General features: G+C 42.2%; 1 protein-coding gene across 1 annotated transcript in view; it reads right to left on the bottom strand.

Annotated features, from left to right (window-relative positions):
* Positions 1-8715: 8715 nt before the first annotated feature.
* Positions 8716-18431, bottom strand: part of CFI (complement factor I) — a 51355-nt gene continuing 41639 nt past the window's right edge. Inside the window, exons 15-17 of the mRNA XM_036852803.1 lie at positions 15582-15859; positions 10533-10637; positions 8716-9131 (exon numbers count right to left, since the gene is read on the bottom strand). Coding sequence (XP_036708698.1) covers positions 8914-9131; positions 10533-10637; positions 15582-15859 — 601 coding nt within the window. The 3' untranslated portion in view covers positions 8716-8913. The remainder of the gene's footprint in view (positions 9132-10532; positions 10638-15581; positions 15860-18431) is intronic.

Below are 18431 nucleotides of genomic sequence, written 5' to 3' on the forward strand. Positions count from 1 at the left end.
GACCTCATCTGACCTGTCGGGGTGCAGCCCAGCCACCCGAGCGACAAGCTTTTCATGGTGTAGACAACGTCAGAGAAATGAGCCAACCCCCCCCCTCCCTACCCGTAATCCCCTGCAGAGAGCGCTGTTTGAAATCGTGATTCTGCAGGATACGTGGGCCGAACGCGCATCTCACCTCCTCGGGCCCTCATCCGGTCCTCTCGAACCGCGGTGGCCGCGGTTGGGGGATCGGGATTGGAACATATTAATCCAAGGCCGTGGTGGTGCCTGGCTGACAAAGACGAGCTAGATGCTAGTTTAGAAATTTCGGAAGAAGAAAATGGTTTGACAATAAAACCATGAGTTTTCTTCCCTGGTAAGGAAGAAGCCGTACTCCGTACTTGAACGCAGTTTAAAAAAAAAAAAAAAAGGAAAGCACAGTTTTCCTACTCAAGATATTTTGTAACTTGATGGCTCCAGTGACATTTCCCTGTATTTTTTCCCAGTGCAGCGCAGAATCCTTAAATAACAATTGCAGTAATTTCGACCAGAGCTATAAATAGTTATCTTAGTATCCTGGCAGTTTCCAAGAATTTTACAGTAAGATCCAGGGCAATATTGCGAGTGTTGAGAAAAGATGTGTCCTTTCTATAAGAATTACCAATAAATTCTAGTTTGCCGTTTTGTGTTTCTTACAAGCTTCATGAGTTGATAATAAATGTGCAGTGCAGAGCTCATAAGAATTATCTCTATTTAGAGCTTAGTCTGTGCCAGGCACTTCATGGACTTAATCTCTCACACTCAGAACACCACTTTTCAGGAATACAACCTTTGGGCGAATTAGAAACAAAAAAGGTTAGTGGAGAGCGGCCTGCCTTAAGTCTGCCCTCAGATGCTCAGCCAGGCACCCTTGGGCTGTGATCAACTTGAACTACAGTGGAAGAAGAGGAGAAATGTGCTTGAGAGGTATTATCCTTTTTACAGTAAAGGAGTTGAGGTGCCCGCAGAGCAGTCATGTGACAGTATCCAGTCAAATCAAGGTGGCTTGCGGCATCTTAGTTCCCCCACCAGGGATGGAACCCTGGCAGTGAGAGCGCCGAGTCCTAACACTGGACCGCCAGGGAATTCCCAAGGTCTCTTTCTGCCACCACGAGATGCCAAAGATTTTTTTTTTCTTTAATTTTTGGACAGCACATTTCAACAGCTGGGAAAAGGAAACAGAATTCTTTTTTTTAAAGCTTCCTGGAGCTTTGGTTTTCTCATCTCTAAAGTTTGGATGTTGTACCAGATTACCTCTGAGGTCCCACCTAGCTCCACCAGGGGAACACTTAAACCAGGTTCGGCTCTTTCAGAGAAACTCACTGGTATGGGAATAAGTCTTCAGAAAGAAAAGACAGAATACTGTATAGTAATGTTACCTGGTTCCAGCCCTGTTATAGATGCCCCAAATCTCTCCTTTATACCTTTTCTGTATACATTTACTCCTTGGTGATCTCATCTAATTTCTTTACCCTAAATACAGCCTTAGCTCTGAGGATTCAGGTTTAGTCTTTTTTGTCTCATCTTTCCTTAGGGATTAAATTCTCAAACTCCATTTCCTCTGGCTGATAGAAATCTCTCTTTTTTTTTTTTTTTTTTTAAATTAATTAGTTTATTTATTTTTGGCTGTGTTGGGTCTTCGTTTCTGTGCGAGGGCTTTCTCTTGTTGCAGCGAGCGGGGGCCACTCTTCATTGCGGTGCACGGGCCTCTCACTATCATGGCCTCTCTTGTTGTGGAGCACAGGCTCCAGACGTGCAGGCTCAGTAGTTTTGGCTCACGGGCCCAGTTGCTCTGCAGCATGTGGGATCTTCACAGGCCAGGGCTCGAACCCGTGTCGCCTGCATTGGCAGGCAGATTCTCAACCACTGCGCCACTAGGGAAGCCCAGAAATCTCTTTTTCTCTTAAACAAATCTCCTTTTCTACTGTGTTCTTCATGGAAATCACTGCCATCTTTCCAGAAAACAAGATTCTAAGTTTTATTTTCACATTCTTTTCATAATCAATCATTAGATATTTGTTCTGCTGTAATGATTCCAAGATTTACTTTTTCCTCTTAATTCCTGCTGTCAGATACCAGGGTATGGCATTGACCACAGGACCAGCTACGTGATTTGCAGGGCTCAGCACAAAGTAAAAATGCAAGGCCCCTTGTTCAAAAATTATTAAGAATTTCAAGGTGATAACGGGAGATATGAAAGCAAGTCTGGAACCCTCCTAGGTTCAGGGCCTTGTGCATTGGCACAGGGTGCTTGCTGGTGAAGTCAGCCCTGATTGACCATATCACGTAACTCCTAGATGACCCACTTTCATCTTTTCTTCCAAATATCATAAAATGTTTGAAAGAGGCTTCTTTACAGGGCACTTTCATCTACTCAGCAAAACCTGTTATTATCGAGACAGACACTATTGGTTGCAAACCCACAGCTTCCAGGTCTTGCCTGCTAGCAAATGGCTAGTTTGTCTATATATACGTTGACTGTGGATGGGCAGGAGCGGAAGTCAGGAAGCCAGTTAGGACATTATAAACCAGGTAAGATATTACTATGGCTTGGCCCAAGGAGGAAGCAGTGGAGGTGTGAAAAGTGGTCACGTTCTAGATGTAACTTGATGGTAGATCCAACAGAATTTACTGATGGATTGAATGTGGTGTAAAGGGAAAGAAGACTCAAGGACAACACTGAGGTTTTGGCTTAAACGGTTGGAAAGATAGAGAGTTCTTACCAGCTAAAATGGGGAGGATTCCAGAAGAAGCAGATTTCAGGGAAAATTTAGAAAATTAATTTCAGACATACCATGTTTGAGAAGCTTATACTGAATTTGTAGTTCAGAAGTGAGATAAGAGCTGGAAATAAACTTGGAAGTCGTCAGCATAGAAATGGCTTTTAAGCCATGGGACTAGATAAGATCCTCTAAAAAGTGAGCATGTAAAGAGGAGCAGAACAGGGTCTAAGTCGTAGGAGGTCAGGTAACTAAGCAGCAGCAAAGGAGACTAAGAAGGAACAGCCAAGTGCAGCAGGAGAGTGCTACATTCCAGTGTGTCTAAGAAAGATAGAACCATCACTTCAGCAGGTGTGCAACAAGGTGAGGACAGGCTATTGATCACTGGATTTAATAACATGTAGGTTATTGGTGAACTTCACAAGAGACATGTCCATGGAGTACTGGGGAAAAAACACAATTGTACTTCCAGGAAGAAAAAATAGAAAGAGGAACTAGGGAAAGAAATTATGGTCAAAATTATCAAAATAAATTATGAAAATATAAAATATGCTGTTTTTGTGCTGATTTTTGTCTGAATGATTAAATGCCTTGGAATGGGAACTTCTGGGTGCCTGCAACTAGGCTGTGTTTTTTCTGTTTTTTTAAATTATTAATTAATTAATTATTTATTTTTGGCTGTGTTGGGTCTTAGTTGCTTCACACGGGCTTTCTCTAGCTGTGGTGAGCGGGGGCTACTCTTCGTTGAGGTGCGCGGGCTTCTTGTTGCGGTGGGTTTTCTTGTCACGGAGCACCGGCTCTAGGCGCACAGGCTTCAGTAGCTGTGGCTCGCGGGCTTTAGAGCGCAGGCTCAGTAGTTGTGGCACACAGCCTTAGTTGCTCCACAGCATGTGGGATCTTCCTGGGCCAAGACTCAAACCCGTGTCCCCTGCATTGGCAGGTGGATTCTTAACCACTGTTCCACCAGGGAAGTCCCTAGGCTGTGTTTTTTATAGAGAGCTTCCAAGTACAGTTATAAGCATGATCAGTCAGATACCCTTCTAAATACCCCTAATGATCTCTTCACTGGACATGGACATCATGGAACATGATGGTATTAATGAAGTAAGAATGCAAAATTTATTGGGTTTAATGTAACATATTAACTCAGAATGCTTGGAAACTAGGATATTATGCAACCCTTTGTGTTGTGTGAAATAATGCAAAATCAACAAAATACAAATGATCAAGGGCAGTTTCTGTTTTTAGTCTTTTCCAACGTCTCATTAAATGGCCTCAGCAGTGTTATCGTGATGAAAATAAATGCCGCATGGTGAAACAATTCCAGCCATAATGATCAATCTTTACCCAGTGCTAAGGCTGGAAGGTTAGTTTCTAAAAGAGGCTCAAATTAAGGTGAAATAAGTGCTAGGTTCCAGCCTCTGCCTTTAAGAAAGAAAGAAAAAAAAAATAAACCAAACTCAAAAAACAAACAAAACCCCCCCAATGGCTGAATAGCTTTCAAGCTGGGAATGAAGTGAAGGACAAGAAATGGCTGTATCAGATCTGTGAACAAGAGCTGGTTCCGTGATGTGTTGAAGGTAATGGCTCTTTGCTTGGGGAGGTCTATCATCAGACAAATCTCTCTGGGCTGCTGTAATAAAATGCCACAGACTGGGTGGCTTATAAACAACAGAAGTTTATTTCTCACAGTTCTGGAGGCTGGAATTTCAAGATCAGGGTGCCAGCATGGTGGGGTTCTGGAGAAAGCCCTCTTCAGGGTTGCGACTGCTGACTTTTCGCTGTGTCCTCACATGGTGGAAGAGGTGTGGGAGGTCTCCGAGGTCTCTTTTATAAGAATACTAATCTCATTCGTGAGGGTTCCAACCTCATGACCTAGACACCTCCCAAAGACCCCACTTCCTAATACCATCACACTGGGTATTAGGATTTCAACATATAAATTTGGGGGGTTAACCTAAAACAATAAAACACCCAGTTATTTTACCAGCAAGACAGGTTTATTCTGGAGCGGCAAAGAATTACATTTCAAGACATGCAACTATGGTGAACCACATGCAAGTCCACATGCAAGCAAAGGAGAGGAAACTTTTATAAAGGAGAAGGGGAACTTGGCAGGGGCTGTTATAAGCAAAAAGTCCATTGGAGAAAACTAGGAGCTTGAAGTATAGTAGCTTTTCATTGGCTGATTTGTGACAGTCTCTCATTGGCTGAGCTGTTGCCAGGCAAGGAAAAAATCTTTTTTCCTTCTGCTGGTGGTAGTAAAGTAGTGGTGTCAATTCCTGCTGGAAAGGCAAAGTAGTCTCTTCCTATTGGGATCTGTACTATTGATTGATATATGGAGTGGTATGTGCATGAGCGCTCGCCCTTTTAGCCTCTCAACTCCCATTTTAGTGAAGTTTCCCTTTGCCAATTTTCACAGGGGGATGCAAACATTCAGACCATAACAATCAGGGAGAGAGATTTTCATTGGCATTACTTGCCAATTACTTGGCACACAAAGAGGAAACACTGGAGAAGACGGAAAGGAACCTGCTTAGGTGAAATCGCAGGTTTTAGACCATCAGGATAAATTCAGGTGTGTGGTTTCTCTCGGTAGGGTTTCTGGCTACTTTCAAACTCTGGTTGATTTTGAGCTTTATATTTCCTACTATTTGTCTTCCCTGGGATCCTATAGATAGCACAGCTTCAAAATATCCCTAACTAACTAAACCTACTTCTATTCCTTTCTTCCCTTTATTTCTGCAATCAGTGGTAACACCAATCACCCCATTATCGAAGAGAAAACCTGGGAGTTATCCTAGACTTCTATCCCTCTGCCTAGTGCCCCACCTCTTCTGTCCCCAGATGTCATCTGTTTCACTCCTTAACATATCTAGAATTAGTCCCATTCTTTTTATAAGTGCCCTGCTTTGGTTTCTACATTCATCATTTTTCATTTGGAGTACTCCTATAACCTCAACTCTCTTCCCTAACTCATCTCACTCCCTCCAGTATATCTTCCTCAATGCCTCCAGCATGAACTTTCCAGAGTGTTTCACTGGTGCCAGATCTTTGGCATGAGGCCCTCCCTGATCTGGCCTTTCCTCCCTCTCCAGTGCCTCAGCTGCGCCCTGGGCTCCAGTCATGCTGAATTGCTCTCTGTCCCCTTGATGTTGAGTTTGGCTTCTCAAGCCACAGGGCCTTTGCTTTGCATCTGCCTGGAAAGTTCTTCCATAATTCAGATTAAGCTCACCTCTGGGGAAGCCTTCTTGGACTCTTAAGGCTGATTTATGATTCTCCTATGAGGTTTCCTTACCATTGTACCTGGCAAAGTGACGCTTTATAATTTATTTTCCCATCTCCCTCATAAGATGGTGAGTTCTGAGACCAGGGTTAAGTGAGATGATGACCTCTGTTTGTTGACTGCCTTCGGGGAAGACCATGCTAACTCACAGAAGCAGTGATGGCGAAGGGTCAAGCAGTAGCATCCAATGCCCAGCCTCTGCAGTACAAGCTGTGCATAGATCCTTGGACCCAAGCTAGTGGCAGTGGGAATCTCTGATGAGTGGTCCTACAGTGGTCTTTGTAGCCTCCATCTTTCTGGCTTTTCTGGAGATTCTGTTAACTGCAAGATATATTTGAATAAATCTTTTTTTTTTTTTCCATTAAACCAATGCTATTGGCTTCTGTGGTGTGCAACCAGGAGCCCTCACACAGACCTCTAAATTGGGAGAGCCCAGAAGTCAGGTCACCCCACTTTTGCTGCTCCTGGTCTCTGCCACACAGGGTCACTGTGGAGAAGCGGGCTCTTCACGCTTCATGCCCCACCGTCATCCACTCTGCTGTGAAGCCTCCAGGTCTCGAGTCATTGTGCAGACTGGTCCTTCAAAGGGCCACAATGCTACTCCTTCCTAAGATCAGCTGAGGGTGCCCATATGCTGGGTTTCCAGCTTGCAGCCCTTAGTACTCTTCTCTTTGCTCATAAACAGACACCTGCTAAAGCGCCACATGCTCCAGGTTTGCTGGGTCAGGACAAGGTGGTGGTTTTGAAATATGCCACACATTCTTTGACACCCTTCCCATCAAGAGATGGATTATATTTCTTCCCCTTGAACCTGGTCAGGTCTTTGTGATGGAAGTGAGGCTAAATGACTTTCCAGGCTAGGTATAAAAAGCCAGTGCAGGTTCCGCAGGTTTTCCTGGGACACTTGTCAGCTGCTATATAAGAAGTCTGGCAACCCCAAGTTACCATGTTGAGAGCCCATGTGGAAAGACCACATAGATAGAGATGCCTGAGAACCCCAGCTGTTGAGTCTCCCAGCCCAGGCACCAGACACGAGCCATGAGTGAAGAAGCCTTGGAGATGACCCTTGTCCCAGCCCCGTCTGATGGCAGCTGCATGAGAGGATGGAAGAACTGTCCAGCCAGCCCAGTCAATCCCCAGATGCAAGAGCAAAATCATAAAGAATTGTTATGTAAATCACTACTTTGGGGTTCTTTCTTTCACAGCTATAAGTAACCAAATACTCTCATGCCTTCAATGACAAAAGGAATTAAAAATGGGCAGCATGGGAGGGGAGGAGGAGTTACTGCTTAATGTTTCAGGAGTTTCAGTTTGGGAAGATAAAAGATTTCTGGAGATGGTTGCATAAAAATGTGAATATACTTAATGCTATGGAACGGTACAGTTCAAAATGGTTAAAATGGTAAAAAAAATAAAAAAACATTTTTATGTATATTTTACTAAAATTTTAAAAAGGAAAAAAATCTGGGCAGTAACTGATTTTGGAATATATGTAGAAATGGGCATTTGTATTATTAAAACAATTGGGCTGTATCCAGAACTGGACTCCAGGGTTTTTTTTCGTTTTTTTTTTTTCTTTTTACCTCAGGTTTTAAAGGTAATATTTATGTGAAAAATATACCTCTGCCTTCAGGATGATGATAGCTGTGCTTTAAAAAATAATAATAATAATAAAAGCAGTGAGCACCGTTTATGAACAAAGTGCTAGGGATGCTGATGAAAGGAAGCCAAAATCTTTCTTCTCCTGTGTCTTACAGTGTAGTGGGGCCAGTGGGCTGGTGGGTGAAGAGGCAGACAATGAAAGCAGAATATGTTGGGTGATGACAAGTGCTACACTGGGATTAAGGCAGGCTCATGTGATAGAAAGAGACCGGGTGCCCACTCTACGCTGAGGCCATGGGGGATCTACTAAGGAGGGAGGAAGAGGTTTAAGAAGGGGAAGAGTTTGGGGTTGGCCTTCTTTCTTTGAAAATGCTCTTAGATATCCAGAAGGAGATGTTAAATGCTCAGGAGATACAGTCTGGAGTTCTAGGAAAGGTCAGGGCTGGAGACATGGATTTGTGCGCCGCTGGACTGTGGTGGGATTTAAAGCTGAATCTAGATGACACAGAATGAGAGAGGCGACCAGAAGGAAGAGGCTGGGAAGGAAGCTGAGACCAGCAGGCGGGGAGGCAGCAGGCCTCAGAGTGTGACGCCCTGAGGGGTTGACTGCGTAGTGCTGCTGCTGCGGGGCTAGGGGAGGTGAACATGGCTTCCTGGCTGTGAGGTTTGGCACCAAGGAGGTCAGTGGTTGTGTCATGGTATCTGTGGGGAGGTTTAAAGAAAGGGTCAAGGAGAACTTGTGAAACGAGGAACTCTAAGTTTTCAAGAGCTCTGAATACTTAAAGAAGCAGAAAAATGGGACAAGAGCTGTGAGGTCCGTTATTTCCCTGTGATGGGTATCATGCCAAACATTTTACTTTAGCATGCAGCTTCATTTTCTCAAAATTCCAGTTTCCACTTTAAAAGTGGAAAATGAGACACAGAAAAGATAATAAATTGACCAGGGTCAAGCAAGGAGTAGGTGGTAGAGTTGGGGTTTGAACCAGGCTTATGTGAAGCCAATCCAACTAGCTAAACCTTTAGTACAGTCAATACAGCACTCCTGTATGAAGAGATCATTTAATCACATTTTCTAATAAATAAAATATGTATGCTTGACTAGAATATTTATTTGAGAATTGTACAGAATTCCAAAATGGCATAAACTTTGTAGAGACCTTTAAAAAATGTCCAATAAAATTGCCTTTATTTTTTTCCTTGAAGAAGTACTACTTATGCAGTATCATTTCAATTAAAATGTAACTCCTGAGACAAAAAGAGTAGAAAGAAGAGAGAGAGCACAGTTTTTTATACATTGTGCTGAGAAATACGAGACCTTCCTACATGAAGACTAATCCAGTCAAAATAATTGGCCACTTTTGTGTAAACGCCTGGGAACTCTGAATTTCCACAGTTTTCACCCCAACTCACAACACCCCAAACATAAGTCACATTGTTGGCGTCCTTACAGACTAAGGGGCCTCCAGAGTCCCCTTTACAGGCATCAATAGAACCATCATCTGTACCTGAGAAAGACCAAGGAAAAAGAAAATCACACATTTACTTCCATTTGTCTAGGCTGCCATGCCGACTTCCTGCCTCTTCCACCAATGCCTGTACTGACACTGACTTTCTTACACTTTCCTAACAGGCAATAACACATGCGCTCCCTTACAGAGCGGGCCCACGGACTTGTAGAGATGCAGGCTGGCAAATGCTGTGTCTTCTACTCATCCTCCAAGTTTAGCAAGTGCTTCCCCCTGCTTCCTCTACTTTGTGGAAGCATATACTATGATGAGATAGCAATCTGAAAGTAGCATCAAAGGCTGAGTGGGAAAATAATAGGAGTACCTAGTGATCATTGAGCGCTTAGTATGTATTAGTCATTCATTGTTTTAATCCTCACCACAACCCTATGAGAGAAGTATCATTATTATCCCTATTTTAAGATGAGACAAGACACAGAGAGGTTAACTAACTTGTCTAAGGTCATACAGCTAATAAGTGGCAGAGCCTGGACTTGAACCCAGGCAGCCAGACCTCGGAGCTTGTCCTCTTAACTGTGCTATTGCCCCTTGGTAGATTTTGTGCTATTCTCTCCTTTTGTCCTCTGTAATCCTGAACTCCATTTTAAGATGGGAAGGCACAGGAAATGGCCTGTTTACTTTCTTCTCACTCTTATGACTTTCTAAGATTTTAAATCACTGTATCCAAGAAGTTATAGGAGGTCAATAACTCTGCCTTTTTCTATAACCCACTATTTATAAGTGGTTTCAATAAAGTGTCCTAAATGCACTACCCTGGCTGGTACCCTGCCTTTGGGTCACCAACAAAAGAAGGGACTGCTGTAGTTGTGTTAGATAGTGGCAGTAGCACCCCTGTGATCTTAAAGGAGAGAGTGGAAGGTATCGTGGGAAGCATAAAGGGATTTCCGAGGAGGGAGAATTTACTCCCAACTGGACGCATTTGAAATGAGATCATTTGGATTTTTACTTAGAAGTCTGGGTTTTGATCCCGAATATACCACTTCTTGTCTGTAAGACTTGGGCAACTTATATAACTGCTCTGCATCTCACTTTCCTCATCTATTAAGATCACCAAGGTTGCAGATGAGGAAACTTGCTCAAGGTCACACATGTAGTAATTGGTAAAAACCGGAATGTAAACCCAGGCAGTCTGGTTCCAGAGGCTGTGCTCTTAATCACCTTGCTAGACTGCTGCATAATGGCTTAAGGAAGATTTTTCCTCTTGGTATTAGATTGTGGAACTTGAGCTGAGGCAAAGGGACTGAAAACGTTTGATGATGCAACAGCCAGAGGCCAAAGGAAAGAGTTGGAGGCCCAGATAAAGGGGGTGACTCAGTGGGGAGGAAAAACATGTTTGGTTAGTGCGTTAGAGACATCTCTGAGAAGTCTCTCAGTGCTTACCTGCACACTCCATTTCTTTTTCAAAGTAGCGACCTGGGTAGAACTTAGAGCAGTTTGCTATTAGGTGAACTTCACCCCACTTAAGTGAATAGACTTTTTGGTTGTCTAAACAAAGAGAGAAAACAAATAGACATTTTGAAGTTACAAATGAGAACTCTAAGTAAGTATTTACTTTCATAATTTAGTAAACCATTAGGAACATATAAGAATATATATTTTCTTTAATACATATGTAAACTTATGAGGATAACTGATTAGCAAACTTAGTCATACAACTGATGGTATCCCCAGTTTCTAGAATTGTCTTTCTAAAAATAGTCAAGGGGCATTATTGAATATCTGGCCTGGGTACTGTGAGATGAATAGGATAGACTCCTTCCACTCTGGTCACTGAGTCCAGTGGCAGGGGTGGGGGATGGTTAGAAATCTGTTATCAGCTTACGTAAATAGCTCCTGTCTTCTTACAGTCCCTTATTTCCTTGAAAGTGCTTGTTAGAGTGAAAACAACTTTTTAATATAAGAATTTAAGATGAAGGAAGTACATATGAAGTTACCAGTATCTATGTGTTTTTGTGTCTGTGAGGAACTCTATCTCCTAAATGATTTGAAAGCGATTGAAAGAGGATTTAGGATTTCCTTTCCTTTTAAGTCACAGATTTGGGACTTGAACTTGGTCCAAGGAAAGAGAAGGACCAGGTGCGGTTGCTGATTGACAGTCCAGGGAAGATGAGAAAAACCTAAGAACACAGGGTGAGATGTCTCAGGTATAAGGAGTGAACTTTTGCCCTGTCTCCCCTCTTCCTTTCTCCCAGCTTGCAGCAATTTTTATGTGCTCTAAGAGGGCAGGGGCTAAGCCTGATTCATTCACTGCTACACCAGCACCCAGCCTCATGCTAGCACAAATCAGTTACTTAATAAATATTTATGTAATTAATGCAGGAACTCAGTAATTCTATTATACACTAAATATTTTATGCCAAATGACTTGGCTCCTCAATTAATCTCTAAACTACCTGGGGACAGAGACCTCTTGCTTATCCTGAGAGGACACCGCCACAGACCCTAGCAGTGTATTGAGCACGTAGTAGTTAACTGGAGGACTAATATTCTTCTCTTCTGGGAAGCAGAGGAAGAAACGAATCCACCAATGTATGTAGCAAATCAGGAAAGAGTTTTTTTCTCCTTCAACTCCTACTTCAAGTTAGTCTTAAGATGACTACCTTATTCAGGATAACAGCTTTTCAAAAATTAGTAATTTATTATTTCCCCTAACTCAGGATAAGCCTTCAAAAACTGGGAGCTCTTGTAACATGTGAGTGATTTTTAAGACTCAGGAGATTGCTTCCTCCCCTGAACTCTTGTTTTGTATGCTTCTTGAAGCCTCCGTCACGTTCTGCTGTCTGGTGGTGGCATTCACGTCTGATGGCGCCTTTGTACTGTAAGTCCCTTGAGAGCTGGCCTTTGCCATCCCACTTTGTAGCCTCAGCACCTTTGTTTGTTGGCTGCGTCCATATTTTTCATCAGTGAGATCTTAGCACTTTAGCCTTACTATCTTGCACTCACAGAAAGGGCTCAATAAATGTGTTGAATCACATTTGATTAATAAATAAATCAGTGCATAAGAATATATCTACTAGTTTATAGACAATACATGGAATAGAAGCACATGTTAAATGCCACATCAAGGATACAATCATCCAAACTCAAGGTGTGGAAATTCTAAAATAAGAATGACCCAGTTTCATTTAAAATAAATACGTTTTTTTTTTTTTTTTTTTTTTTTAATTTTTATTTATTTATTTAATTATTTATGGCTGTGTTGGGTCCTCGCTTCTGCGCGAGGGCCCTCTCCAGTTGCGGCAAGCGGGGGCCACTCTTCATCGCGGTGCGCGGGCCTCTCACTATCGCGGCCTCTCTTGCCGCGGAGCACAGGCTCCAGACGCGCAGGCTCAGCAATTGTGGCTCACGGGCCTAGTCGCTCCGCGGCATGTGGGATCCTCCCAGACCAGGGCCCGAACCCGTGTCCCCTGCATTGGCAGGCAGACTCCCAACCACTGCGCCACCAGGGAAGCCCTAAATACGTTTTAAATGAAACGAAGAGGTAACTGCTCTAGATCAAAAGAGATTTAAGAAAAATAGCCACTGAATGCAATGTGTGGACTTTGTTTGGATCCCAATGGAAATAATCTGATTGTAAAAATTTTTTGTAAATAATTAAGGCACATTCAACACAGCTGGTTATTAGATGATATTACAGAATCATTTTTATTTTGTTGGGTATGAAGGGTGTTGTGGTTTTGTTTTTGTTTTTTAAGTCCTTACCTGGTAAAGATGTATACTGGAGTATTCATGGGTAAAATTACATGATAGCTGGGATTTGATTTGATATGCTCCAGGAAAAAATAAGTGCATGTGGGGGAATATGTTGAAAAGCTCCTGATTTGTCATTCGGATCCTTTCTCCACCCTTCAATGCCCTGCCCTCTGCCCTGAGAGCCTGAGCTGGAGGGATTGCCTCCATAGGAATGCCCTCACTTCTGGCTTCCAGCTACTTTCCAGCAGAGGACTCCAGCAGAGGGAAGGAGGGAAGGAGAGAGGATAGTGAGATTGGGGCTGGCTATAACCTTCAACCCAAGGTCATTACTTCTCTCAAGGTAGCCTGCTTTACCTAAGACTCTTTCTCCTTCTGGTAACTTCTCCTTCACCTTATACCTTCAGATCTAGGAAAGGTCTCAGTTCTGGTACTGTTAGTCCTGGGTTCCTGCATAGCCCTTGTGGTTCCCCAACCTCCCACCTACATCTTTGTTATTAACTCCTTTATGAATAAGCTTTCCTAATTATCCTATTGTGATTGTGATCAGTTCAGGGAGCTAAAACAAGAATGGTGGAACGTTGATAACTGTGAAAACTGCGTGAGGAAAGGTAGGTTTATTTTACTTTTATCTCTACTTTTGTGAGTACATGTGAATGTACATAATAAAAGTTTCTAAAAAACAGAACATGGAATTCCCTGGCTGTCCAGTGGTTAGGACTCTGCGCTGTCACTGCCAAAGACCAGGGTTCAATCCCTGGTTGGGGAACTAAGATCCCACAAGCCACAAGGTGCAGCCAAAATAAAATAACATAAAATATTAAAATGTTGATATTAAAAAAAAAAACAGCCAAGAGGCACGTGAGAAGATGCTCAATATCACTAATTATTAGAGAAATGCAAATTGAAACTACAATGAGGTATCACCTCACACCGGTTAGAATGGCCATCATCAAAGAATCTACAAACAATAAATGCTGGAGAGGGTGTGGAGAAAAGGGAAACTTCTTGCACTGTTGGTGAGAATAAAAATTGGTACAGCCACTATGGAGAACAGTATGGAGATCCCTTTAAAAAAACGAAAAATAGAGCTACCATATGATCCAGCAATCCCACTCCTAGGCATATCCGAAGAAAACCATAATTCGAAAGAATACATGCACTCCAATGTTCATTGTAGCACTATTTACAATAGCCAGGACATGGAAGCAACCTAAATGTCCATAGACAGAGGAATGGATAAAGAAGATGTGGTACATATATACAATGGAATATTACTCAGCCATAAAAAGAATGAAATAATGTCATTTGCAGCAACATGGATGGACCTAGAGATTGTCATACTGAGTGAAGTAAGTCAGACAAAGACAAATATCACATGATATTGCTTATATGTGGAATCTAAAAAAATGGTACAAATTAACCTATTTACAAAACAGAAATTGAGTCACATGTAGAAAACAAACTTATGGTTACCAAGGGAAAAGGGGAGGGAGGGGATAAATCGGGAGATTGGGATTGACATATGACATAGTAGACATATAAAGTCTACTATATATAAAATAGATAACTAACAAGAACCTAATGTATAACACAGAGAATTCTATTCAATACTCTGTAATGACCTATATAGGAATAGAATCTAAAAAAAGAGTGGATATATGTATATGTATAACTGATTCACTTTGCTGTACAGCAGAAATTCACACAACATTGTAAATCAACTATACTCCAATAAAAAATTTAATTAAAAAAAAGAACAACTATAAGGACATAATACTTTCTGGATGAATTGATTACTAATAAAATTTTAGTATTTTGTAAATCTTGGGTTTTCAAACATACCACAAATCCAGGTTCATTTACATGCATATTTTATACTTTTCAATATGGCAATTATAAAGAATGTGTTGGAATAAGAGTCTATTAGACTAATGCAGTGAAGTTATTTACAAAGAGAGTTTAAGGGGTCAAAAGGAAGCTAAATTTCTAGGCTGACTTCGAGACAAAGGGAAAAGCATTGCTTAAATTAATTCTAATCTATCTCCAATTTAGCATGTCTTTCTAATAATTTGTCCCTAAGGGTCTACATCTCTTATTCATATGAATTTTCACCTCAAGTCTTCTTAGAAGCTCAAAGAATGAATTCTTTATGTTCTCTTTCTCTTTGTGGGATGTGGAGGTGTGAGGCATGGAGAATAGTGGAGAGCAGCGGAGAGAGCTGAAGGGTTGTGGGATCACTGACTCAGCATATACTATGACTATCCCTTTGAAAACCTTTTTATCTTTCATCCGTATCATTCCAACAAATCCAGAAAGTCCATGCTATATGTCCCCTGTCACTCTATTTTTTTTCTTGGTGAATGGTTACCCCTCAATGTACATTCTGTATCACAGAGTATAGGTATCCTTTGAAACTCTAGGTCAGGATCAATTACATAATTTGCAGAACCAAGTGAAAATTGAAAATGTGAGGTGGGGCCTCTGCAAAAATTATTAAGAATTTCTTGATGGTGACAATAGAGCATTACACCAAGCACAAGGCTCTTCGGTGCCCAGAGCCCAGGGTGCTGTGCAACCACACAGGTCCTATGCCCATGAGCTGGCCTTGGCTGGACATTCACTTTTCTGGATTTGATGCAATGTTTCTCTCTGAACACTAGGAGATTGGCTCCTATGCATTTCTATTCCTATTCATTTTCAGCCCCTGGATTCTGATTAACAAACTGTAAAACATACCTTTTTCTCGACCCCAGCCAGAAACGATGCATTTATCATTAGGTTGAAATAGATAGGAAGACCAGGGGACACAGGCAGGGACGGAATGAGGCAACACACATTCTTTTCGGCTTGGGTGTTTTTTCATTTCAATCAAAGCTATGTCATTTTGGTAGGTGGCTCCACTGTACTTATCGTGGATAATAATTTGATTTACCAACTGAACAGCTATCTGAGAGTCAGGTTTTATCAAGTCTGTAAATGATGTCCATATCTGGTAACGACGAATTTTGCTGATTCTGTAACAGAAAGGAAAAGGGAAATAAATATATTGAGGAAAAAAAAACCAACTCTCGGGCTTCCCTGGTGGCGCAGTGGTTGAGAATCTGCCTGCTAAGGCAGGGGACACAGGTTCGAGCCCTGGTCTGGGAAGATCCCACATGCCGCGGAGCAACTGGGCCCGTGAGCCACAACTGCTGAGCCTGCGCGTCTGGAGCCTGTGACCCGCAACGGGAGAGGCCACGATAGTGAGAGGCCCGCGCACCGCGATGAAGAGTGGACCCCGCTCGCCGCAACTAGAGAAAGTCCTCGCACAGAAACGAAGACCCAACACAGCTAAAAATAAATAAATAAATAAATAAAGTAGCTATTAATTAAAAAAAAAAAAAAAAACTCTAAATTGGACTTCTGATGCTTCATCTTTAAATTCTCCCTTTTTAAGGAAGTTTTTCATTTTCCCGGATTTTTTTTTTTTTTATCTTTGCTGTCATGAAGCAGTGCAACTAAATTTTCTTAGGACAGAATTAAAGTCCATGGGTAAATGAAGAGAGGAATAGTTCATCTAACTGCTCAATATTAGGGACATAAAGATCTTACTAGGGCTTCCCTGGTGGCGCAGTGGTTGAGAATCTGCCTGCCAATGCAGGGGACACGGGTTCGAGCCCTGGTCTGGGAAGATCCCACATACTGCGGAGCGACTAGGCCCATGACCCACAATTGCTGAGCCTGCACGTCTGGAGCCTGTGCTCCGCAACAAGAGAGGCCAATAGTGAAAGGCCCGTGCACCGCGATGAAGAGTGGCCCCCACTTGCCACAACTAGAGAAAGCCCTCTCACAGAAACGAAGACCCAACACAGCCATAAAAATAAATAAATAAATAAATAAAATTAAAAAAAAAAAAAAAAAAAAAAAGATCTTACTAATTACCAGATATGCCAGAAGTAAAATGAGTTGGCTGCCTCTGAAGTGAGAGCACCGGCACTGAAGGTGTTTAAGCAGAGACCAGAGAGCCTCTAGCAAGAAATGTGCTTGAGGAAATAGGGAGTCAGAGCACAGAACCCCAGAGGTTCCCAGGGTGAAGACCACAGCAGTCATCATTCTGACCTATAAAACTGACTTCATCCTAACTTTGCATTGTATTTATTTGCTCACAAGCCTTTCTTCCTGTTTGTGCTACCTGAAGTCAAAGATAGGGTCTTATCATCTATAGATAGATGCCTGTGTTGAGTATACCTGGAACACAGCAGCTGTTTTAGAATTTGGTTGAAATGGTGAATGGGCTAAATATTGCCTGTCCCAATGCCTCTATTTTCATATCAATTTTCACCTCGTGGTTTCCAGCAAATTGGGTGTCTACCATCACTTTCTCAGGGAATCACCTTACAGTTAAACAGTGATGTACTAGGAACTAATGAGTGTTCAGGATGCTTTTATTTAAACTTAGAGTTCCAAGAATGCTGTGTTTCATATTACTTTTGGTTGTTTTTCAGGATCAGAGGTCCTGAATATTGTTTAATGTTTAACTGTTGATCCATTCAATTTACTTAACAAATATTTAGTGTGTACCTACTATCACCAGGCACTGTGTTAGCCACTGGGATGCAGAAATGAGCAAATCAGAAATAGTTTCTGCCTTCATGGAACTCAGGGTCTAGGAAAGGATGCAGCATTAAATGGATAATCACACCAATGAAGATATGTATTCTACTGTAAAAAGGAGAGGAACTCACAGCACATGGGTTCTGAGAACATATCAGGAGGGCTTAGACTTTAGGGAGTCGGGGAAGGTTCTCTGAGGAAGTGAGGATTGAGCTGAGATCTGAATAACGAGTAGCACTAACTAGGGAAACAAGGTAGGAAAGATGCTTTCAGGCATGGGAAACCATATGTGAAGGTCTCTTTGCAGCAGGGAGCAAGGTACACTTGAATAACGGAAAGAAGGCCAGAGCAGGTGGAATAGGGGCAAGAAGTGACGCTGTGGGGCAAGATGAGATCGGCAAAGGTAAATAGGGGTCACATCACTTGGGGCCTAATGAGCTGTGTTAAACATTTTGTTTAGTTTTTTATCCCAAGAGGAATGCAAAGCCGTCGAATTTTAAGTGGGAAGTGGTCAAAACCAGGTATGGAACTACTACTCTTGCTGCACAGTAGGCAATGGATAGATGGGGGTGGCACTGGGCAGAGTGACTGTGGGTAAGCCAATTCGGAATCGGTTGGTATAATCCAGGAGAGAGGCGGGAGCAGGGTAATAGTGGAGATGGAAAGAAGTTTTGAGAATTAAATAATTGGAAATTAAAGATGCCATCTGGAGTTGGTGATATACTGGCTGAGCTATGGTAGGGCTGAGGGAGTGAAGTGCGAAGATTTTTAGATTTCTGCCCCGTGTAGCTAGATGAATGGTGTTGTCATTTGCTGAGATAGGGAACACTGGGTCAGGACCATATCTGGGGGAAGGGGCATATCATGAGCTCGGTCTTAGACCTTTTGAATTTGATTTACTTCTGATAGAGCCAAGATAGTCAGTGTACTGTAGGGTCAGGGTTGGAGAAGACGTCTAGGCTGGAAATATCATTGTGTCAGCATACGGTGGTA

The sequence above is a fragment of the Balaenoptera musculus genome, chromosome 5 (genome assembly GCF_009873245.2).
Source record: "Balaenoptera musculus isolate JJ_BM4_2016_0621 chromosome 5, mBalMus1.pri.v3, whole genome shotgun sequence".
NCBI classification, from domain to species: Eukaryota; Metazoa; Chordata; class Mammalia; order Artiodactyla; family Balaenopteridae; genus Balaenoptera; species Balaenoptera musculus.